We start from the raw sequence: 24,985 nt of genomic DNA on the forward strand, positions 1-24,985 counted from the left end.
GGCTGTCTCTGGGCCCAAATGTCCCTTGGGCACCATTATATGTGTTGAATGGGGAACTCATGTAGATGAGCCCACAGACACCAGCTGCAATAGCTGCACTGATGACAGCTTGTGTGCCTTCAATGGTGAGCCTGTAGTAGATGGAGGGGTCTTTTGTGCCTTGCTGTAGTACAGTATTCTGTATGATATATGTAATGCCCAGTTTCATCAATACATCCAACATGTCCCATTTGTCAGTGACCCTTGCCCTACAAGACAAGTGTGACTTTGTGACATGGTGAGGCATGAGTGAGACACAGAGTTTAGTCTTTGGACCAGCATTAGGTAAGCAGCACATCCTTTCTTCCTCCCATGCCACCACCTCACTCACCACTCCTTGTCATTGCAGCATTGCCAACCACACTCATTTTGCCCAACTTGCAGACACTCCTTTTTCTCAATACCTGTTCCCCTCTCCCACACAGTCTCCATCAGAATGGCTTATCCCAACCTTGAGGAGTGACTTAACTTCAAATCAGTGGCTTTTCATGAAATCTGGGAAGCCATGATGGCCTCCCTTGACCTTGACCTAGAGCAAGCTGTGGCCTGCCTCCACATGGCCTGGGATGATGACCACCAGTGCAGGGTCAAAGAATGGAACACCAGATGCCAAGCTGAAGATGAAGTAGTGCAGCAAAGGGAGGAGCAACACAGACAAGCAGAGGGCCAGGAGGACAAATGCTGAGACCCTGAATGAAAGAAACCCCAAATGGCCAACTTCACCATTGGGCATCTCCCACCCAGCATCCTGGTCAATCAACCATCCCAATATGCTACCAACAAATTTGCCTCCTGTGACTACATTGAACTCTGGTACTTCTCCCCTGAGGGGTGCAGTGATGCAGCAAAAAACTCAAGATCCAATGCTGATGATACTTTCAGATTATCCAGCACTAATGACTTACTCACCCTCCATCCAGTTGCTTCAGTCAAGGCATAGCTGAATGCATGGGTAGACCACAATTTAACTTTTGGACAATCCACCACCAATGGTGACACCATCATCCTGAACTATGCACCCTGCATCCAACATCAATGGCATGATGAACTGAAAGCCAACAACAGACATGTATTTGACATATCCATCATCAATGACATGCTGATGAACAGCATTGCATTCAAGGTCAATGATGCAGCCCAGAAACAGCTGGCTCAAAGGTCAGTCCACATCCTCCTTCACCTAAGGCACACAACACTGATCACTCACTTGCCCTCCTCATTACCCTGCCCATTTTTATACACCCACCATCAGGAAGTGAAAAAATGGTTTAAACCTGTTTAAACCCATCACTGACTGGTCATGACTGTGATTCTGTCCCTGTTTCTCTGATGACTGACACCCCACCCCCACCCCCTGGTCTGCCACAACAATACACCACCCCCTTCCCTTTCCCAATGGCATGGCCATTTCCCCATTGACACCCACCTGACACACACCCATTTTATTACCCCACCCCCCCCTCTTCATCTTTGCACCCCTCTTTGCAGGGTTGAGGCTTTCTTTGAGATGAACCTGATGTCCCCCCCACAATCTAGACATTCATGAAGACACTATCAGCAGTGCACAGAACCTCAAACAGCATGAAACTGCAACTTGCACTCCCAATCCCCTAGGCCCTGGTGTAACACACCAAAGGTGTTTGGTGAGGTGGACATGGATACTGCTGATGAATGGAGATGAAGACTATAGCCCTCATGTGTGGAATGACTCCCAGGAATGTTGGCAGTCATCCTTCACACAAGAACAAGTCATCAATGCCAAAGAAAAAGAAAGAAAGTGAGTTAAGTGCCAATAAAAGTTCTTAAGTGCCTGTGTACAGCATTCCAGTTTTCAACATATCTCCACCAATTCTGCAGATACCAACACCATTCCCACACTTGCTTATAGTGCTCAGCCACACAATCCTACCTTCCAAAATTGGAAAGGATTTGCACACTCCACATGTTTCTACAGCACTCCCTCCAAAAGATGCTCATTTTGCTAATTCTTCTGATATGGCCACCTCCACATCAATCATTTCACTTGTCCCCTTTGCTAGGGACCATAGCTATGTATATCTACCAGGAGTTCCTACTAGCTTCTATCCTGAAGCATCCTGGTACATCCCATCCTCATCTGCCCCCTCTCAGCCCATCCAGCTTGGACAGTGCATTCTTTTTGTCAGTATGGCCTCTAAGAGGACATTATTTGGTCACCTCAGGTCTGTCATTCAGTCAGAAAGGTCTTATGTGGTCATTTTAGTCTCTCCAGTCCAAGAAGCATATGGATCCTTCCTCCCTGCTCCCTGCAACATCTTCATACTAGTCTCATCCATCATCCTTCCAAAATTGCAATAGCTACAGTATAATCTACTGTTCTCCACTCTCCTTGATTGCATCCATGATGAGTATGATGCACATCTTGCCTCCTTGTTGCAAGATACAGCAGAAGATGCTCCCCCTTCATCCTCTCTTCCAACAGAGCCTCATTTTGGAAGTTTTTATTTGCTTCACTGAGAGGACAGTTTTTGGGGGGGAAAGTTGCAATCCCCTATGCTCCTGCCACCCCACAGACCCCCAAATTTTGACCCCTGTTGACATCTGACTCACCCTGTCTGCTTCTGGATGTACTATATCAGCATCAGATTAGTGCTGCCTCTCTGTCATCCCACTTTTGCCTAGAAGCAATCTCTTCAAGATGTGACATGCACAGCCTCCTCCTAATGTGATTCCAGTGTGCTTTCCCAGTTCCTGACATTACTTGACTCATACTTTGACATTCTGACTGTCCTTGACTCACCTATTGCCAATACTTACCAATCTTTTGACCTTGCTTACTGATTCATCACTTTTTGGCTTACTTATCCTTACCAATGCTCACCAATGCTTTCTAAGATGATTACCCACCACTTACATTCCTTACTCATTAGTTACCAATCACTTACCAAGTGTTTGCACCTTGTTTTCCATAGGCAGCACCCCTGTACTGTATATAAATCACTGTACTTAGATAGCTGAAACCATCTTTGAGTGTTGTAGCTTGAAAAACCCACTGAGACAGAAGGTTCTACCATCTAGGTACCATGTAGGCACACCACCACTTGCTCTTATTGTCTTTTGTGTTGGTTTTGGTTGGTTTCCACCACTGAACCACACTTTGACTCACACTGGTTTCATCAATCAACCCAATCATCCCCATCCAAATCCTTGAACTTCTTGCCACCCTCCCATAGATGTTGCCCAGTGCCTGCATCCCAACCAAAATCAGCCTGCCCCATATGCCTTGGGTGCCACCCCCACTGGATCCATGAGTGCAACAACCCCAGCTTATGGGATGGATCACCCATGCACACTGGGTGAACCACAGAAGGCCACCTCATCAACAGCAAGGGAAACATCCTCTGCAGTGACTGGCAGAAGCCCAACAGTTGTGGACTCATGCAGAAGTCAGTCAAACACAAATGCTCTGGATGGGGGACCTGCAAACATGGAGCTCAGCAGTACCATCACACACAGAAGCACACAAGCACTAATGCCTTACAAGCCTGATTCATGGGACAAGGAACTCACATCACACAGTTTGTCAGACTGCTACAAGTACATTGTTCATGGGATGTGGTCCAGCTTCTCAGCAAACATACCCCCCCTCCCTCATACATATACTTCTCCAAACAGCCACACCATCCTGGAGCATCAAGTGGCCTTCAGCAAGGTCATAAACAAAGCATTCAGCAAGGGCAGATACATCAGACCATACATGTCATCCACCATTCAATGCAACCTCAGCCATTTCCAATCCTCACCAATCTCCATCATACCCAAAACAGGCAGGCCCAGCTGCTATCATTTAATACAAAATCTATCCTTTCCCCACTCTCCCTCTGCCTCCCCACCTTCCATCAACTTGTACATCGACACTGACCTATACCCAATGTCATACAGCATCTTTCCCATAGTAGCCACAATTGTTTCACACCTTCCCCTGGGGTCACAGGGCACAGTCAGAGACAATGGCAAATTCTCTCTCCACCTCAATGATCCAGATAATTTTCTTAAGCTGTGTTCTGCACTCTGCATTCTCCTCAGGTGACAACTCACAAATGATGATATCATGCATGCAGAACAACTTATCAGCAAGTATGGCACTAAGCTGATCATGGCACATTTGGCCTGTTCATCTCTTGATTCATTCATTCATATCAATCATCAATCAGCTATATGGTACAGGCATTACCAAGCCTAATCACCACTATGCGACCCATATAGGTGACTGTGTGTGAAACTTTGGGCCACTTCATGACTTTTGGACCTTTCTATTTGAATGACTGAATAAGATTCTCAAGTCATTCAGGATGAATAACCATGCAAATGGTGAACTCGAGATGACTTTCTTTGAGGAGTTCCACTGAATGTCTGAAGTTGCAAGATTGGTAAGTATCTACTTGTATCTGTTCATTGCAATTGATGTTAGACAATGCAATATACAATTCCTCAGACATTTAGGCTATGTTCTTATCCAGAGGAATCAATCCCTAGTCAGGCCACACAGATCATGTTGAAGGCTCCAAATGATGAACATGGAACAGTAGCAGGTCTGGCATTACTCACTGGGGAGATTGAGCTCACCAGCACAGATGGTATCTCCTTACACTATTGATCCATTAGATACTGATTATCCCTCGACCAGCAGGCATCTCATATGCTCTCAGCCCCTGATGTCACAAGAAGACGATTTCATCTGACACCTACAAGTTACTTGAAAAGACCCTTTGCAACCACTTTCTGCTTACTCCAGTCCATTGCCAAGGTCAATGTCCAGCTCTCCCCAACAGGTTGCCATTGACTACTGAGGCCACCTTCTTTGACTATGTCATCTTGGGTGGCAAGCAATACTATGCATCAAAATCAGTTGGCTACAGCCATTCATCATTCATTAATGTTGTTGTACCCAATACTAACCCATCCATGCAATTGCATGGTGAGATCTTGGAGATCTTTCAGGTCACACAGTGGCTTGGGATGGTAGACAAAGATCTGTGGTTTGCATGTGTGCAGTGGTTCAAACAATGGGATGGGGAGTGCCCTAGCATATGGGACAAGTTGTGTGTTTTTTTTTCCTTTCATTCAATGAAGCACTAGCAAATTCTGCATGTATAGCTCCATGGTTGGTGCCAAGGTGTGGTATCTTGGAGAGTACCTCAACCAGGACATGCAAATGCTACCAGCATTGATCAACCCTGACTGGATAGTAGGACATGTTGCTTGAACTATGATTACTATTGGGAACCATCAGCACAAGCTCTGGGTGATGGTTGATCTTGCAAAGGTTTGTATTTTGTCTACATCTTCACACAGATTTGACAACACAAATCATAGCAACCTTCTTGGTTCCCATTGAAAACCCAGTGTTCCCAGATTATGGTACACAACCTCTCTTATTCTACATCACTCTGATCTGCATCATTTTCATGTTCCTTGTGCTCCTTCCACTTTACCAACTCACTGAGGTATTTGGCATCCTCCTTCAACAGGTCTCCTTCTTGCAGCTGAGAGTAGAAGCTGTCCAGTCAGTCAGCACCATCAAGCAGTTTTATGTCTGGATGACTTCTTTGCCAAGCATTGTCAGCCATATTTTTGAATGGTAAGATGGGTTTCGCATGTGATTGCAGGCCTTGATCATACATCATCCCAGGTGGAGCATCAAATGTTCATTTCCATGTTTTCTTGTCAGACTTTCTGCATCTTCTTAGGGGTGCATTCAAGGTAGATGCAGCTATATTGGGGTTGACCATACCATTGCTATCTGCAGTCAAATTCTTTTGTGGACTTGAGTGTGAGATGATGAAGGAATGCGATATACTGTTGAACAGTTTCAAGTGGTAAGCATTTTCTCATGAAGATCAAGTGACTTGCATTGATGGATTGCCAGGTGTACCCAATCCCAACTTTTGCTTCCCTACCAAGATCTGCCTCTCTTCTTTGTCAATCAAGCATTTCATTAGCTCTTTCTTCATCACATGTCAAGATATCTGTGCTGAAGTCTGTATCAATCAATGCCATTGTTTCCTTGTGTTTGGTATCTTTTTCAAAGGCTTTGGCAGCAGCTCAATGCATCTTTGCAACCTTAATGCCTTGTGGTAAGTCCTCTTTTCACTAGTAGTATTGTTACCCACTCCCTGATGTTGTGTGTGTTGGCAGGTAATAGTTTTCTGATCATTTGCTTTTTGCAGTTTGCATGGGTCATTTTGTTCACTTTCTAACTTATGGACATTTTGAAAGTATGTCTTCGTGCATTCCTTGATGATAGGCATGCCATAATCACTGTCAGGAAGTTCACCCTTGCCTGTTTGCTGGTGCTGAGTCTACAATGCAATAAATGAATCAATTGGGACACCATTCAGTAATCTCTGATACCATCTCATTGTCCCAGATATGCTGAGCAACCTCCTGTATGAATTTGGCATTCAGGGCATCATCTACTTGGCCAAGGAAGTTTGGGTGCCACATGCAAGTCTTCTGGTCAATCTGCTTGAATGGCTCACATGTGTCCAAAGGCTTAACATTTGTCAGAGTGAGTGCTCTTGCACCACACTCAAGACTTCTTTTGATGCCACAAAGATCAGCAAATAGAGGGTGTATGTATAGCTGTAAATGGTATGATATATAGTTCTGTTTGTGAACAAGCTGATGAACCTTGAGTGCAGAGTGCTTGTTTGAACTCACTTTCATCGCTCTCCTCCCTCTACTTGATTCTGGATGATCATCTTGCTGTGTCTCCATCCATGCACAGAGAACAGCAACCTCTTCCTCAACAGTTTGAAGGTGAGTCATGAGTTTTTCTATAGTTACTGATTGCTGGCCCACAGTCTTGGAAAGTGCTCTCAACTCAGAGCTGCTGTTTTGAATGCCAGCCATATCTGGAGTTGGTGTGCCATATTGAAGTGAACTGAAACTCACAGATCTACTAGTGGAGGTCCATCCATGTGGCATCAATTGTGGTTGGTATGGTGTCTGATTCTTTTGCTGCCAGCTTGACTGAAATTCATCAAAGGGAGGCCCTGATTCTGAGTGTGGCATGTTCCCATGGTGTTCAAAGCTCCCTTGTCACAATGGAGCCCCCCTTGAGTCTGCATACATTGTCATTGTTGGATGGAAGCTAGTGTTCTTAGGATGTCCATGGGAATAGGTGACACCTTGATGGAAGTCTGAGAATTCTGAGCTGCTGTCATCAAGGAGTGAAGGCTGGCTAGGAAGCTGGGTAGAGTTTGAGAATGTGAAGTTGTTCTTGAACAACTGGTAAAGTAAGTGCTAATTGGTTGTGGTCATACTTCATCCTGCCTACCCCTGAACTTGTTCCTGTCATAGGAGGAACACCACCATATGGGTGGAGCTGTTGTGGATGCATGAAAGCCTCATTGCAGCTCTCTATTCATTCAGGTTACTGCATATATGCAGGTTTGAGTAGGATCATACATACCCCCATTATCATTCATATTATGTGTATTGAATCTGGGGTGATATGCAGGGCCAGATGGTTGTCTCTGTGGTGTCAAGGATGGATACATGTGTGCTATGTGTGCTGGAGGGAAGGGGGGTAGGAGGGGGAGGAGGGAAGGAAAGGATTAGTAGCTACTGGGCAGGTGGTGTGAGTCAAAGTGTGGTTCAGTGGTGGAAACCAACCAAAACCAACACAAAAGACAATAAGAGTGAGTGATGGTGTGCCTATGTGGTACCTAGATGGTGGAACCTTGAATTTGGGAGGGTTTTTGTGAGCTACAGCACTCAAAGACAAGCACTGAGGGTTGGGGGTGCTCCTCATGAAGAGGGAGCAAGAATGCAATAGAATGCAATAGGGTGGACTGTTGTCAGCCTACAGAAGGATGGATGATGACTTAATTTGATGCTCTGAGCTGCACTGAGCTCAGGGAAGACTTGTAGTGAAGTCTATTGATGAAAGATGATGATAAGTGAAGTAGATGATAGTTAGACCCTTCATAAAGTCTCAACTATTGAAGCTGATGAATGATTTATTGAGTGATGATAAAATGCAAGCAAGAGGGGCTGCTTCTTCTTCAGCTATCTAAGTACAGTGAGTTATATACAGTACAGGGGCATTGCCTATGGAAAACAAGGTGCAAACACTTGGTAAGTGATTGGTAACTGATGAGTAAGGAATGTAAGTGGTGGGTAATCATCTTAGAAAGCATTGGTGAGCATTGGTAAGGATAAGTAAGCCAAAAAGTGATGAATCAGTAAGCAAGGTCAAAAGATTGGTAAGTATTGGCAATAGGTGAGTCAAAGACAGTCAGAATGTCAAAGTATGAGTCAAGTAATGTCAGGAACTGGGAAAGTGCACTGGAATCACATTAGGGGGGGGCTGTGTGTGTCACATCTCAAAGAGATTGCTTCTGGGCCAAAGTGGGATGACAGAGAGGCAGCACTGATCTGATGCTGATATAGTACATCCAAAAGTGGACAGTGTGAGTCAGATGTTAACAGGGATCAAGATTTGGGGGTCTTTGGGGTGGCAGGAGCATAGGGGATTGCAACTTTCCCCCCCCTAACTGTCCTCTCAGTGATGCAAATAAAAACTTCATGAATGAGGCTCTGTTGGAAGAGAGGATGAAGGGGGAGCATCTTCTGCTGTATCTTGCAATAAGGAGGCAAGATGTGCATCATACTTGTCATGGATGTGATCAGGGAGAGTGGAGAACAGTAGATTATACTGTAGCTGTCACAATTTTGGAAGAATGATGGATGAGACTGGTATGAAGACATTGCAGGGAGCAGGGAGGAAGGATCCATATGCTTCTTGGACTGGAGAGACTAAAATGACCACATAAGACCTTTCCATGTGAGTGACAGACCTGAGGCAACCAAAGATCATCCTCCAAGAGGTCATACTGACAAAAAGAATGCACTGTCCAAGCTGGATGGGCTGAGAGGGAGCAGATGAGGATGGGATGTACCAGGACACTTCAGGACAGAAGCTAGTAGGAACTCCTGGTAGATATATGTAGCCATGGTCCCTAGCAAAGGGGACAAGTGAAATGATTGACATGGCAGCAGCCATATCAGAAGAATTAGTGAAATGAGTGTCTTTTGGAGGGAGTGCTGTAGAAATGTGTGGAGTGTGCAAATCCTTTCCAATCTTGGAAGGTAGGATCGCATGGCTGAGCACTACAAGTGAGTGTGGGAATGGTGTTGGTATCTGCAGAATTGGTGGAGATATGTTGAAAACCAAAATGCCATGCAGGGGCACTTGAGAACTTTTTTCAGTGCTTAACTTGCTTCCTTCCTTTTTCTTTGTCATCAACTCATTCTTGTGTGAGGGATGACTGCTGACATATCTGGCTGTCCTTCACATGAGGGCTATAGTCTTCATCTCCATTCAGCAGCTGCATCCATGTCCACCTCACCAAACACCTTTGGTGTGTGACACCAGTGTGAGTCAAAGTGAGGAAAGGTGGTGAAAACCAACCAAATCCAACACAAAAGACAAATAAGAGTGAGTGGTGGTTTGCCTCTGCAGAACCTGGAGGGCAGAACAACCTGATGTGGGGGGGGACTTCAAGTGGAGGTGCTCCTAGCACAAGTTGACAATGAGTTACACAGGAGTAGACAAGTGAGTGATGACTGGACAGGGGATGCTGAACAGGGTGAAGGTGTTCAGCCAAATGTATTCTGGAGTAATGTGCTTTGATAAAACATGCTCCTGGTACAAGTTGATGACAAGTTATGCAGGAGTGGAGGAATGACTAAGCATATGTGCTGACTAAGCATGGGGATAAAGCTTCAGATAAATGATGGAGGTAGATAGACCCTTCTGAATGAGCCTCAACTACCAAGTATATGAATGATGACAGATAGACCCCTTTGTGGAGCCTCAACTGTCAATGACAAGTTATGCACTGAGATAAGCTGAACTGACTGACTGGAATGCTTCTGGATTGCTTTCTGGAGAATCTTAGTTTCCACACTCAGTGGCTTGAATTTTGGCTTCAAATTTATATTGTTATACTTACAACCTAGCTGCTCTGGGAAAAATGGCCAGCTTGGGATGAAGAAAGGAACTCCAAACAAAGACAACGGAAGAGTAGTGTGAATACTATGTGTCAATGAACTCAAAATACAGAACATCTGTGCAAGATCAGCATGATCAAAGGCTATGATAAGTGGGGGGAGTGATCCTTCTTACAACAAGGCAAATGCAGGGGTGTATGAAGAACTCCACATGGCATCACAACAAGCAAAGTGTGAGAATCTATGACAATGTTTGGAACAAAGCAATGGCTGCTGGTACAATGGGCATTTACAGCATATTTGCAACAAAACCTGTTCTTGCACTTAGAGTTATGTGAAGATCTACAAAGCAGGGGTAAAGTTTCAAGTCCCCTTAGGGCGTCTAAGACATATGATGAAATTGATGCACAACTGTGGATGTCCAAGGGAGAAGTAGGCAACACAGATTCATGCACAGAGCCCAAGCACTCTTTGTTTCTTTTTGTTTCCATAATGAGCTACTTACAAGTGTTTGGCATTAGGGTATCCAATGAGTTTGAACAGGAATGGTCAGCTACCATCAAAGAGTTTGCATCAAATGAGTCAAAGACTGATCCCCAAAGGGGGGGGAGTTCCTCAAGGTGAGAGGAGTGCTGAAGGCAATAGTGCTGGAAGGGAAACTCAGGAAGGGGAATTACAAGATCAAGGTGCCCCTTTCAGTTTTGGTTCGAACACTATCTACCATGAAGTACAGATACCCTAGTGCAAAGGCAAAAATGATCGACAAGGATAGGACAGCTCAGAGCTGTTCATCAGCACTTGGCACCAAAATTCCATCCACCTGACTGCAAGGTGGAAGGCCAAAGTTTGAGATCGAAAGAAGTTAGCACCTGCACCCACTGGGGTCAAAGACCTATCTTTGAAGCAGGTTTGAGGGTCTACAGGGCTAAGGTAACAGGGTTTATTAGAGCTCAAGCATATGCTACATTGAAGTACTTTGTTTCTAGCAGTGAAAAAGTAGTTAACAAAGATGGACAGCTCCAAGTCACTTGGTGACACTTAGCACAAGGGCTTCAGTCACCAGACAAAGTGCCAGATGGAGTACCAGATGAAGTAGGAGAAATCAAGCATGCACATACACCAAGAGTTGATGGTATGAGAATGAGAAGGTTGGTATAGAGAAAGCCCCAGTGAGAGTATTGATATATAGTTTTTGTTAACACAAGTTTTGCTTTGTATGATGTCATTCAACTGAGTCAAACTAGTCTTTGGGGGATTCTACTCACCCCAACATGTAGTTTCAGTTTTCTTTCACTTTTTTTATGTGCTAGATTGTCTTAAGGACAAGCAGCATTCAAAAGCACATACATCTATAAGGGTAGTAAACATACAACTGATGAGGTTTTTGTTAGGTACATATTTGCCTTCAAGCCACCTTGTAGAGGGCCAATCTCCACTGTACCAGCCACAGCACTGCATTACACCACATTACCATTTCACACAGAGACTGCCTCAAAGAGCAGTTGCTGCTCTACTCTGCACTTGATTTATCACTCACTTGTTTGTGTCCCTGGAAATCATCTCCATTGTGGTTTTGGTTGATGTTTGGGTGGCAAGGGGAGTGCTCAAGGCCAGGTGGTGTTTGTGGGTGGAGAGAGTTGTGTCCAAGGGTGAGAAGGTTGGAGGTGGAGAGGGTTGTTCTGTGAGGTCCAAGGCAGGTCTTGGGAATGAAGGGGGTTGTGTTTGAGTAGTGCGAGGTTGGAGGGTGAGGAGTCATGTTTGAAGAGTTTGAGGGCAAGGATATGGGGTGAGGTCAAGGGAAGTGAGTGCAAGGATGAGGGTGTCTGTGTGAGGAGAAGAGCAACCAAGGATGGTCAAATTCTAAACCACCCCTTGGATGTAGGGAAATGAGATCAAATTCCCTACAAGAAATTGTCCTAGTCAGGAGATAGGGGTTGGGGACTTTTGTTTTATTTCTTGCGTTTGTTTTCATGTTTGTGCCACTGGACTTAGTGGTGAGCAGCTGCATTGCTGACTAAGTGTGTGTGCTGTGTTCATGCAAGTTCAGTCTACCATACAAGCAATCCATGTCAGAGGTCCTCAGCAACAGGGGATTTAGTCTCACATTTTGGCAAGTTTTCCAGGTCAGATTTATTACTTTGGGGAGTACCCAAAGGGCCAGGAGGACTGGCAAGAGGATTAGGACAGCAGGCAGCAGCTCCAAGATAAGTCTTTTCTCTAGTTCGCATTTTTTACATTTTTACTACACTTCATTTCTCCAAAACAGAATCTCCCTTTTTGGGTTGAGCAATATACTTGCCCATCAACTATTACTAAATCTAGGTTTATTGTATTACCTATTCCTACAGCACTTTGTCCAGCTTAATTCTGGTGATTGTGTGATTGTGCTGTCCTGGAGCATGTGCTGGATGGCTTTGAGAGCAATTTGGCCAAGCCTGATGTGTATCTCCTCCATAGTTAAGGATTCTGTGGCCTTAGCTAGGCCTGAAAAGGCATGATGAGCTCATTTGAGGCAGTAGAGCCCTTTTTGCATTGGAATTTTGGCTACATTCTTTTCCTGAGCATCAAAAAATTGACAACCTTTGTCTTGGAATAATGTGGCATATCCAGTGACATCAAGTTTGCAAACAGAAACAAGTGTAATTCCCATCTTGGGAGCATAGAGCATGTCCTTGAGTCCAATGTGGGTTTGTGCAGTGCCATTCAGAAGTGAGATTGCAAGATTGCCTTTCCCAATGGCATGGAAGGTGTGATTGTCAGCAGCAGTGATAAGTTTGGGGATGATTGGCTTGTAGTCAAGGAATTTGCTGCAGTAGGAGGACATACATATGATGTGAAGTGCCTGAGTCAAACAGAATGGTCACCTCTGTGGAATTTAGGCTTTTGCCTGCAAGATGAATGTGATCAAGGGTGTTTGTGTATGTGTCTTCTTTGTCAATAATAGTGGCACTCAAGGTGGCTTTGGAAGTGCTCTGGAAGTGGCAAATTTGAGAGCAATGCCATGACAGAGTTTGAAAATTATACCTCCCTATCAATGACACCCTCAACAGTCTGCTCACCTGCAGGTACTCTTTTCAAATCCCATGGCTTCATCAAGTGGACAAGCTTGTTGAGGATGGCCTTCTGTAACTGCAACTACTGGTGGTGGATCATCCTCACAAGTATCTGGGAGTGGGAGTAAAGGGAAGGGCCCAGCATCCAACAAGCAGCTGGTGGCTGACTCCTTGATGGAAAGTACCCAGCCAAAAAACATCAATTGGGATACTCCTCATACCAAAATACTTGTCCAGTGGCTTCTTAGCCATCCTGCTAACTGCAGGATTCTTTTCAGTGACAAAAACTCAGGTGACTTACCCCCATCACTATCATCTACTTCGACTGAGAGACCAGTGGGCCACAGCAAGAAGGTCCAAGCAATGATCGCCCAAGCCATTTTCAAGGATGACAGTGTCTACAAGGACATGTACACAGCAAGTGCTGCCAAGTTTCAAGTCAGTGTGGGCAACCATCTCAATATGTGAGTCTCTGATCATCTGATAAACCTGGGATTCACCAATGATCATCTAGGCTGAAAGTGAACTATCAAAACTATCAAAAGTGCCATGTGTGATTCAAACGGTCTGGGGAAGGCATCATACCTGGCCATCCAAAATTTGCCAACCTTCATGGTATGTTACATGACTGATGTACAAGAATGCAGGGGCTTATGTGTACATACAGATGTTGTTCTCAACAGTTTTCCTTGGTATGATGACTTACATTCCATTTGGCAGGGGAACCCATCATTTGATCCTGAGCCCTTCAACTCTGAGCTGAACAAAAACCATGCAGAGGGCTTCTCAGCAGTTATCCAAAACAAGACACTTGGTATGAAGAACATTTTGGGTTCTGGGGCTGAGATTGCAGGTGATTGCATGGGTGCAGGGGGGACAGTGGGGGAACTCGAGGAAGCTGAGGAGGATGTGCCATCTCAAGCTGGTGGTGAAGTCACTAATGATGGCAAAGAAGATGGTGGAGCTGGGTTTGATGAGGCAATGCCAGGGTTTGGGGATGAGCAGACTGGTGGTGATGAGTCCCCCAATGTCAACATGGACTCTGCATCTGTGCAGGGTGACAAGGTATGTTCATGTTCATTCAGAGCAATGATAATGAAATTGTACTGATAAGTTATTGCTAGTTACAATGGCCTTCAATGCCAAGTGACTCTCATTTCCCCTCTAGGTTCTCCCTCCTGCAGAGGGGTCATACACCCTCATTGGATAGCCAAATTGCCTTCTCTCAGTGTTTGCCATATCTTTGCCCTCCTCTTTCATCTGCAAGTATTGCCTCTACAACAACATCTGACACCTCCAGTAGCTCTTCCCAAAAACCTAGCCAGTCCCTCTGGGACTTGTCATCGAAGCCAAGTTTGATGCTAACTAAATGTGGCAAGTCTCAGCTTCAAGACCAGGTCATTGACTTGAGTCATGAAGCTGAGTCACTAGTGGCTTCTTCTTCTTCTGGGAAGACAAAACACTATATGGTCAAGAGGGAATATCTTCATAGGAAGGAGGAATTGATGAAAGAGCAGGCAGAAATGGCAACTAGGATGGAATTGGAGTTGGAGGCGAAGAAACTCAACATCCAGCTGACAAAGGCCCAGGAGATCACCTTCAATGGCAAGGCAGAGATACTTTGCCCTAAAATCAAGCTTGCAAAACTCATGAAGGCTGATTCAGACACAACCCCTCCTGCTGCATAGGTTTATCTTGTTGTGGCTGAGTTTTTACCCCACACTTCCCCACTGTATCCATCTCTGGCACATTCCCACTATGTACTTGTGTCATATCCATGTTTCTGCTATTCTCTCACAAGATGTACATATGGTGAATTTATTTTTTTCATCTTGCTAATACTGCCATCTCCTACAACTGCCATTAATTGGTTTGTTCCCATCTGAGATGTTGAAACAACTGATCCAACAGCTTCGCTCGAAATTGCTGACCAATAGTCTCCACAGCCTCCACCACAGCAATTCTGTCCCCATCATCAAGGCCACTTCCTTCATTGACCACCCAGTCAGTTGAATGCTTGATCATATCATCCATTTCCTCTTCAAACTGGATGATCATGTTGTGTAAGATGATGCAACAAAGCACCCAGTAAATGGTGTCTTTCTCTGTCTGTATTTTTAGGTGCACTTCATGGAGGCTTTGAAAGTGCCCTTTCAAGGCAGCAAATGCATATTCAACTCATATGCAGATCTTCCAAAGCTGTCAGCCCATATACTGCAGCAAAACTAGGTGCATACCTTTGAAAGGTACTTGTTATACACATTCTGATCTTGAGATAATCTCCCACCTTTAGACAAGACACCACATCTTCAATGGGTATTCACTGGCTGCCCATGTCCAATGATCACATGGAATCAACTGCATAGGATTTGAAGTGATGTGAGTCCCCTGGAAGGCCCATGCATCATGGACACTTCCAAGATGTCCAAGCCTGTAGTCCACAACAAGAAGATTGTGTAGCAAAATAATAAGCTATCTCAGTAAGTTTCTTCTGCTGTTCACACTCAGTGTTTGAGTACACACCTGACAGTTCAATGAGTACCTAGATTTTCTATCATAGAATGTTTCCCTGAAGATATGTGGTTTCTCAAAGAGGGGAATACTCAAACCATCAGGAGCAAACATGCCATTCCTCCAGGCTGAACAGGTGCATGACTCAGTGAAAACCTGCACTCTCTCTATCTCCTGTGAGTCTTCAGATGGAATGTTGATGAATCTATCATGCTTGTCCAGTATAGCTACCATCACACAGTTCATACAATTGACAACTGAGCCAATGCTAACACTGGCCCACTGCACTACATCCTCAGGCAATGCTGCATTTCCATAATGCCCTGCACAGAAAAGGAAGATCACCAACTGGACTGTGACTACCAGCTGATGGTTTTCAGAATTGCTTTGGAATATCACATGTCCACTAATCTGATCCAGAATGCAATCAAAAATTGGTGGGTCTACACAAAGGCACTTTCAAAACAGGTGGGACCAATGATCCACAAAATGGTCAAAGAGGCACAGCTGAGATGCCTGCATCATTGGCATCTCAGGTCTCTCAAGAATATGTGCATGCTCTACTTCATCTCTGAGAGCTGTGATCACATTTAGCAGCTGAGTGTAATGCTCATCATGCTCAGCTTTGGAGTCTGTGTCATCAGAGGTGCTGGATTCAAAATCTGACAGGATGAGAGTGACTGGCAATGGCAGAGTGATGAAGAAGAGAGTTTTGGGGGAGCTGGAGCCCAAACTCAGTGATGTTGACAGAGATTCCAAGCTGCTACTGTCAACTCCATGTCATGCATTTTCAAGCCTTGCTATCGCAACATGAGGGCTAGTCTCATCCAGCTGTTTGAGCAGATCTTGGTGGACAGATTTCTGGGGCATCTGGTAGCTCTTGGATGATGGGTAGATGTTTATTGATCATGTACAATGCATTAATAAAATGAGTTCAATATGTTATTTGACATGTATCTTCCAAGATAAGTAACTACCATGTATTGCTAGTCAAGCAGTGCTACAGGGCCTGGCACATCAGAGTCAAATTTTATAGCAGCAGTGGCCAGCCAGAGTGTGATTCCAGAGCACTTCCAGAGCACTTCCAAAGCAACCTTGAGTGCCACTAATGATGTCCTGGGGGTTTGGAATTTCTTCCTCTGCAATTTCCATTAGCCAATTGTCATCCTGCAGGTGTGCTAGCCAAACTCCATGGGGTTTGGAGTCAGTGCTGGGCTGTGCACTTCAGCTGGCTGTTGTGCTGGCAGCAGTGGCCACTTTTCCAGAGCCTTTCTCCTTCTTTTGTCCATTGCCTTTGTTCTGGAACCACTTGGGTGCTTGCCCAGCTTTTCTGCCACCCTCTTCCCAGCATTGGTCTCTTGCATGACCTTTCTTTCCACAATTTTTCCAATTAGACTTCTTTCCATCCTTTGCTGAATAAGCTGCATCTTTGGAATTTCTGGAGTTTCCAGAGTTGCCCATCTTCATCTGTGTTTGGTGCCTATCATATTTGTCAGAAATTACATTGATTATAAAGTCTGGAGATAGGTCCTTTTGCATGACCAGGGCTGAAGACATCATAGCTGTGAGGTTGGAGTTGTATGAAGCAGGAAGTGAACTGAGAATGATTGCTGGGAAGTCATCATCTGTGATAGAGGAGTGCAGCAAGTTGTTTGCACAGCACATGCATCTTGTCAAAGTGAGCATGGACATCACCTTTTTCTGCCCAGCAGGATTCTTGGAGTTTTCTCTGAAGATCAATTGCAACAATGTGAGAGCAGTTTTGGAAAAGATCTGTGAGGACACCCCACACACTCTTCACAGTCTCTTCCTTCAGAACTTGAAGGAACAATGATTCTGGGAGTGACACAGCAATCACCTGCTTGACATATCCATTGTCATTTGCCCATTCAACCCAAGCCTTGTAGTAAAGCCAGTTGCTTCCATCCACATTTAGGGTTGGAACTTGTAAGGAATGATCATCTTTTGCCATAGTGGGTAGTGTTGCTGTGTAATAACTGTTTTGGAATTAGAGCATGAGAGTTGGGCTCATAACCTAATGAAGGTATGAGTATCTCAGTGCACAAAGTAGTGACTGAGGTGGAAAATAATGGTATGGAAAATTTATAGTATTGTAATTACTAAGTGGGGTACCATCGGAATTTAATTCTGAGAGTTGGGGAGCAATTCCAAGCCCTCTGGGTGAAACCCAGACATGGATACTGCTGATGAATGGAGATGAAGACTATAGCCCTCATGTGTAGAACAACTCCCAGGAACATTGGCAGTCATCCTTCACACAAGAACAAGTCATCAATGCCAAAGAAAAAGGAAGGAAGCGAGTTAAGCACCAGTAGAAATTCCTAAGTGCCCATGTACAGCATTCCAGCTTTCAATGTATCCTCCCCATTTCTGCAGATACCAACACCATTACCACATTTGCCTATAGTGCTCAGCCATGTGATCCTACCTTCCAAAGTTGGGAAAGATCCCCACACTACACACATTTTGACAGTGCTCCCTCCAAAAGACACTCATTTCACTAAATCTTCTGATATGGCCACCTCCACATCAATCATCTGGCTTGTCCCCTTTGCTAGAGTCCAAGACTACATATATTTACCAGGAATTCCCACTAGCTTCCATCCTGAAGTATCCTGGTACATCCCATCCCTGACTGCCCCCTCTCAGCCTGTCCAGCTTGGACAGTGCATTCTTTGGTCACCTCAGGTCAGTCATTTTCTTAGAAAGGTCTTATGTGGTCATTTCAGTCTCTCCAGTCCAAGAAGCATATGGATCCTTCCTCCCTGCTCCGTGCAACATCTTCATACCAGTGTTGTCCATCATTCTTCCAAAATTGCAACAGCTACAGTATAATCTACTGTTCTCCACTCTCCCTGATCACATCCATGATTAGTATGATGCACATCTTGCCTCCTTATTGCAAGATACAGAAGAAGATGCTCCCCCTTCATCCTCTCTTCCAACAGAGCCTCATACATGAAGTTTTTATTTGCATCACTGAGAGGACAGTTGGGCAGGGGGAAATGCAATCCACTATGCTCCTGTCACCCCACAGACCCCCAAGGCTTGACCCCTTTTGACACCTGACACCCTTTTTTTTTTAACTCTGAATTAAAGTGTGTGAGTGTATGTAAGTACACCCTATTCTGCACTATACTGGCTAGACCTGAGGTCCAGAGAGAGTAATGAGGGGGGGCATCTATTGTACTATTAATCTACACTGCCTGACACCACAAGGGCAGATGGAGGAGGACTGGAACCAGTGAACACTGCAGGCAGAAATGAAGTTAGAGAGAAGCAGGATGGGGGGGATGCCAAGGGGCTGTCTACTGGGCAGTAGAAGGGAGGTGAGAGTAAGGAGGGGTGCCCCCAATCAGGGCATATACCATGGCAATAACAGCAGGAGAGGGGGCCTACAATCATCTTGGTGAAAAGTATGTCAACAGTGACTGGCAGCCTGTGCTGAAGGCCATCATGGAATCTGAAGATGATGATACAGCACTCAATGCAGTCTCAGCTCACCACACTGCTGCATTGTCTCACTATGGGATCAAAATCTGCATTCCTGTGCTTGTGGCAATCTCCAATCCTGCACAGAAGCCAAACCAACTTGCCTTGGTGGAATCCAAAGTGATGGAATCTGTCCATTGCTTAAAGGAAAGGAATTGCATTTTTGGCAAGCTGCCATCTGTTGATGAACTAGTTGAGCCACCAGAAGAAAGGGAACTCCCAGAGTTCATATTGGATGGGAGTAACAAAGCCATTGCTGATGCAGTGCACTCAGAGACAGCTGTGGAAAATGGTGAGGTCATTGACATCAATGACAGTGATGACAGTGACGAAGGCAACTCCAGAGATGTCATGGTGCCATCTCACAGTGAGCTTATCAAATTGTGCAAGGAACTCAAAGCTGGCTGCATGCAGTATGGAGGTGATCCCCAAACCTTGCTCAATCTATCCTCCAACCTTATCAAGTTTAGAGCTCGTCTACAACAAGAAGTGATCCTTTTGGCAAAACAGACCATGCTCCCCATGTATTTCACTTGTTAATGTGCTGTATTTACCATGTATGCCTCCACAGGTATGGGTTGGTTACTCTATGTCACAATTGTAACTGTATGTCACACATTGTGTCACATAAGTGTGACAAATGCCTTGTGCATAATGGACTTAATGCATAGATTTTTGGTAGACCCACTATGATGCATTATGAGGTATTCTACTGTATGTGGCAACTGGAGATGAGGTTTGGATGTGCCTTGCAGCCATATTAGGCATTTCTGTGCCTTGGAATGTGAGTGTGAAATGAACTGAATTTGAGGGATGTGTTCTCTCAGACAGGGTATTCAGGATGATTTGGTGTGATCATGTATCATGTTAGTCACATCATATAGGGAGGTGCTTGGGAATGTTGGGCACAAGAAGATGATAATTGTGAGGTTTTTGGCCCAACATCTGTTGGGCATTCTCTGGAGTTGCTTGTTATTTTATTTATTTATTTTTTGTGGACATAAATGTGAGGAAGGCAACTGACTAAGTCAGCACCTTGGTAGCATGTAGGGATTTGGGGTTTGCACCCATGGATTGTATCAGAACATAATCATATAATCATAAAACCCATGATATCACCCAGGGGAAATGCTTGATGCACACTGGTTAAGGTAGTGTGGGACTCCCCACCTCATTGGTACAGTACCTATCTACCATGCCCTGGAGGACACTGAGGTGTGATACCCACTAAAACCCCTGACATCCAAATCCAGTTGTTTGTGTCATGACCATGCATTCATCCTGAGTCCTCACTTACTCCACACCCTTTTCCACTGGTCATTCACTCACTCTGCACCAACTCCACCCACCTTCTGTTGTTTACAAACCATCTCTGCTCTGACTTCTGTCAGACTTGTACTGCTCTCCTACCAGGCTGTGCAGACTGTTCTCTGAGGAGTCATGTGACTACCCTTCAGACTTCTCCCTGACAGTGCACAGTCAGGTACTCCACAGTGTGTGCACTGCATGGTCCAGTGCCTGGACTGTTCCCTTTTTGGGATGTTCTATGTTACCCATTCATATGTCCTCCATCTACCCTTCATTTGTCATCTAGGAAGTTTTACTTGAAATTTTATGAGTCTCCATATGTCAGTTCCAATTCCAGTTACTGTACCTCCATAGTAGTATAAAAGCATGTATCATACTCTGCTGTTCTGCAGTATGAATATCAACTTGGTTCCTACTCCCTCTGTCTCCATCTTCTGCCTGTCAGAGTTACCTCTGACTTTTTGTCTATTCTCTCCCTCTGAAATATGAGGGCTGAGATTGTGCAAGGGGGTAGTGCACAAGCTAAACCTGATGCCCTCACTCTGCTCCACCTTTGTCTTGGTGGACTTCATTCCTGCCAACACTCTGCCAGTTGGAGTTCTGTTTCTTTGTGTTGGACTTGCTTCCAAACCTCTCCCCAGACCTCATCTAGCATCAGAGTTGGTCGGAGTAGGCCCAGACTTGACAGGTTGGAAGATTACTTTCATTTAGCAAGGTGCCATGCCAGGTTTTGAGAACAGTGTCTTGCTTTATAGCTTTATTACCATAGTGTTTGACATCTGTTTGGAGGTGGTTGAACTTTAGTCTCAGGTTTATGGTGTATATGGTAGGCCATCTAGGCCTGCTGCTTTCCCACATGGTAAGTTTCATAGGTTTATGTCAATTTTGACCTGTGAGATGTTCTTATCTAGGGCTTCAAACTCTGCCTTGGGGAGTCTAACATCAATATTCAAGAGGACTTTGTCCATTGCTGCCCAGCACTCATCTGGGGGCATAGATCTGCTTGTTGTAGGTCATCATAAAAGGATCTTGCTATTGAGGCCATATCATCTGATCTTGAGCAGTAGAGTGGGTTTTCAGGTGGAGATGAGGGGTCTTGTAGTTCGATTATGGTATCTTTAGGTTTCATGTATCTTCTGGATTTTGCCCATAGCTTGCTCATGAGAGATTTGCATGCTATGCATACCTTAAGGGATGTATGGTCTCATATATTCATGTGTCATATTTGCCTTAGGCACATGATGTCTTCCTGGAGTTCACAGCTTGCCTGGAGTTTAGCTTTGTTGCTGAGGGACTGGTCATTTAGGGTTTCATGGAGCCTTTCCTGCAGGTTGTTTATCTTTTTTGATAGGGTAGGCATTATGGTGCATGTGCAATTATATAGTATGTGTGTGGCCATATCTTTAAATGTCTTGAAGAGTATTTGAGGGTTTCTGGTGGTGGAACAGTTACTTGGGTTACAGGATGCAAGTTCATTGGATAGTTTTCATGCTTCCTTAACTATTTGCATACAGACTTCTTTGTCTTTCAAGAGGCTCATGTTGTTCATTTAGACAGGCAGACTGACACCATATGGTGGTCTGTATGGATGGAAGGGGGGTCTATTGACCAGTCTTTACAGAAAGGAATCATGTTTTTGAGAGCATAGATTTGGTCAATGCAGGACACCTGTCCTCCTTGTCTGGCAGACTGGGTGAAGGTGAATGATAGATCAGAGGGGTTTGTTTGTCACTGGCTGTCCTGTAGGCCAAGGTGGGACTTGAGAGCTCTGAGGGTGTTCGCTGTGTTAGTGTGATCAGGGTGGGCCAGCATTCTGTTGATGGAGTCTTCTATGATGTTGAAGTCCCCTAGTTGGACATCTGGTTGGGTAAGTTAATGAGTTTGTCATGAATTGTCTCCCAGAAGTTTTGGTTTTCCAACAGGTCATTGGGGGTGTACACATTTAGCAGATTGAGTTTTTCTTGTTGGTACCAATGCATCATTATCAGGATTGCCCTTCCAGGTATTATCTCATGAACTTTGACATCATTCATTTTCACAAGACATTTGTTGAGGGCAATTGTGATGCAAGTCACCAATGGGTGATTTGGGTGTATGCTAGTGATGATGGATAGTGTATCTGTGAAGATATTGTTCAGAGAGGTGGTCTGCACTGGGCCCAAGTGGGTCTCCTGTTGGGCCAGGATCACTAGATAGTCATCCCTCATCTGTTGATTGATGTGGAGCCACTTATCACTGCCATCATGGAAACATCCCTTCATGTTCAGTGAGGCAATTGTAATGCTGGACTTGTTATTTGACAGATCCATAAGTTTCACATTTGTTCTTGCTATTCTTACTTATCCCATTCATCTACATTGACATATTTGTGCCTATCCTCTACTGTATAAAAGGGCCTGTAAAACATAGAGTACAGGGACTTCTTTTCCCTACACCAATACAGACTGCAACATCTGGATAACTTGTAGTGTGCTTAAGAAAGTTCTGTTTGTGCCTATGTTGCATGTCTAAGTACTTTGCATCAGTGTGAGTCAAAGTGTGGAAAGGTGGTGAAAACCAACCAAAACCAACACCAAAGACAGATAAGAGTGAGTGGTGGTTTGCCTCTGTGGAACCTGGGGTGCAGAAAGAATCTAAAGTGGGGTGGGGACTTCAAGTGGAGTGCTCCTGGCACAAGTCATCATTGAGTTATGCAGGAGAAGACAAGTAAGTGATGACTGGATGGGGGATGCTGAACAGAGTGAAGGTGTTCAGCCAAAAGTATTATGGACTTCAATAAGATGTACTCCTGGCACAATTCGATGACAAGTTACACAGCAGTGGGAGGATGACTAAGCAAGACTGCTGACTAAGTGTGGATAAAGCTTCAGATAAAGGATGGAGGTAGATAGACCCCTTCATGGAGCCTCAACTGTTGACAATGAGTTATACTGAGCTGAACTGAGCTGACTGCTGAGTGACTTCTGAATTGCTTGGGGTGTAGCTAAGTACATGGGGGTTTATATACTGTGGGGGGAGCACAGCCTATGACAAACAAGGCAAAAATGCTTGGTAAGTAGTGAGTAAGGACTGAGTAATCATGATGAGTAAGTGAGAAATGAAAAGTAAGCAAGTAAAGAAGATTGATAAGTATTGGCAATAAATGAGTCAAGGAAAGTCAAAATATCACAGAATGAGTCAAATAGAGTCAGAAACTGAGTAAGCACACTGATATCACATTGGGGGGTGGCAATGCAAGTCAGATCTTGGTGGAGACATCCAAAGATGGCATGACAGATGGACAGGGTTTCCAGATAGGGAAGTATTAATTCCAGAATTGAAGGGCATGAGTCAGGTGTCAAAGGGGCTAGGGTGTTGGGGGTCTGTGGGGCAACAGGAGCATATGCAATCATGTCTCCCACCCTTTCATCCTCTCAGTGAAGTTAACAAAAACTTCATGAATGGGGCTCTGACAGAGGAGGAGGAGAAAGGGGGGACATCTTCTGCTGGATCTTGCAGTAAGAAGGCAAGATGCATGTCATACTCATCATGAATGCGATCAGGGAGGCTGGAGAACAGTAGATTATGCTGCAGCTGTCACAATGTGGGAAGAATGATGGATGAGATTGGAATAAAGGTGGTGCAGGGAGCAGGGAGGAATGATCCATATGCTTCATCAAGTGGGGAGACCAAAACAACCACATAAGACCCTTCTAACCAAGTGACAGACCTCAGGTGGCCAAAGAACATCCTTCTGGAAGTCATACTGACAAGGAGAACACACTGACCAAGCTGCATGGGATGAGATGGGGCTGACAACAACAGAATGAACCAGGGGGCTTTGGGACAGAAGCTGGTGGGAATGCTTGGCAGATATACATAGCCACTGTCTCTGGCAAATGAGACAAGCAAGGTGATCAACAAAGAGGTGGCCATTATTGATGGACTTAGTGAAATGAGTGTTTGGTGGATGGAGTGTTGTAGAAATGCATAGGGTGTGAGGATCCTCTCCAAATTTGGAAGGCAGAATTGCATGGCTGAGCACTTTAAGCAGGTGTGAGAACAGAGTTGATATCTTTGGAAATGGTGGAGATATGATGAAAACTGGAATGCTGTACACAGGTGCTAAAAACTTTTAATGCATACTTAACTCACTTCCTCTTCTCTCTTTAGCACTGACAACTTGTTCTTGTGCAAAGGATGACTGCTCACATCCAGCAGCCTTTCTATGCATGAGGCCTTTAGTCTTCATCTGCATTCATGGGCATTACACACAACTTGTTGACAAGTTAGGCAGAGTCAGCTGTAACCATGTCCACAACACCTTTGGTGTGTGACATCAGAGTCACATATTTTGATCCTTTCAAAAAACTGGTTGTTCAGGATGGTAGGGTAGCACCCAAGAAATGTGCCTTTGTGTTGTTTCACTACTTGATGGGAAAAGTGTACAAATTCTATGTATGTGAAGTATCTGGTGACCCCTACAAGTAGAAGTTGTCAGATTTCTTCATGGAACTCTTTAATTACTGCTGCTCTATTATCTTCTGATTGTGACAGAAAGAGGAGTTGCAGGCATGTTA

The 24,985-nt window shown here is 44.6% G+C and overlaps 4 protein-coding genes across 4 annotated transcripts; 2 read left to right on the top strand and 2 right to left on the bottom strand.

Annotated features, from left to right (window-relative positions):
• Positions 1–736: 736 nt before the first annotated feature.
• F5J12DRAFT_713817 (uncharacterized protein) lies at positions 737–979 on the top strand (the record flags this gene model as incomplete). The annotated part of the gene is made up of 1 exon (XM_051740857.1): positions 737–979. A coding segment is annotated over one exon (243 nt), but the record flags the coding sequence as incomplete, so codon positions are not given.
• A 5,089-nt stretch (positions 980–6,068) lies between these two features.
• On the bottom strand, positions 6,069–7,423 carry F5J12DRAFT_779652 (uncharacterized protein; the record flags this gene model as incomplete). Its single annotated transcript, XM_051742402.1, has 5 exons — positions 6,069–6,380; positions 6,433–6,663; positions 6,742–6,982; positions 7,154–7,311; positions 7,361–7,423. 5 exons carry the CDS (start codon positions 7,421–7,423, stop codon positions 6,069–6,071), a joined length of 1,005 nt encoding a protein of 334 aa, XP_051604098.1.
• A 3,670-nt stretch (positions 7,424–11,093) lies between these two features.
• F5J12DRAFT_779653 (uncharacterized protein) lies at positions 11,094–11,797 on the bottom strand (the record flags this gene model as incomplete). The annotated part of the gene is made up of 3 exons (XM_051742403.1): positions 11,094–11,251; positions 11,412–11,493; positions 11,579–11,797. 3 exons carry the CDS (start codon positions 11,795–11,797, stop codon positions 11,094–11,096), a joined length of 459 nt encoding a protein of 152 aa, XP_051604099.1.
• Positions 11,798–18,995: 7,198 nt separating this feature from the next.
• On the top strand, positions 18,996–19,973 carry F5J12DRAFT_779654 (uncharacterized protein; the record flags this gene model as incomplete). Its single annotated transcript, XM_051742404.1, has 5 exons — positions 18,996–19,485; positions 19,690–19,724; positions 19,790–19,832; positions 19,874–19,902; positions 19,950–19,973. 5 exons carry the CDS (start codon positions 18,996–18,998, stop codon positions 19,971–19,973), a joined length of 621 nt encoding a protein of 206 aa, XP_051604100.1.
• Between the last annotated feature and the right edge of the window lie 5,012 nt (positions 19,974–24,985).

The sequence above is a fragment of the Pisolithus orientalis genome (assembly GCF_024613125.1).
Source record: "Pisolithus orientalis strain OTSU chromosome Unknown F5J12scaffold_3, whole genome shotgun sequence".
NCBI classification, from domain to species: Eukaryota; Fungi; Basidiomycota; class Agaricomycetes; order Boletales; family Pisolithaceae; genus Pisolithus; species Pisolithus orientalis.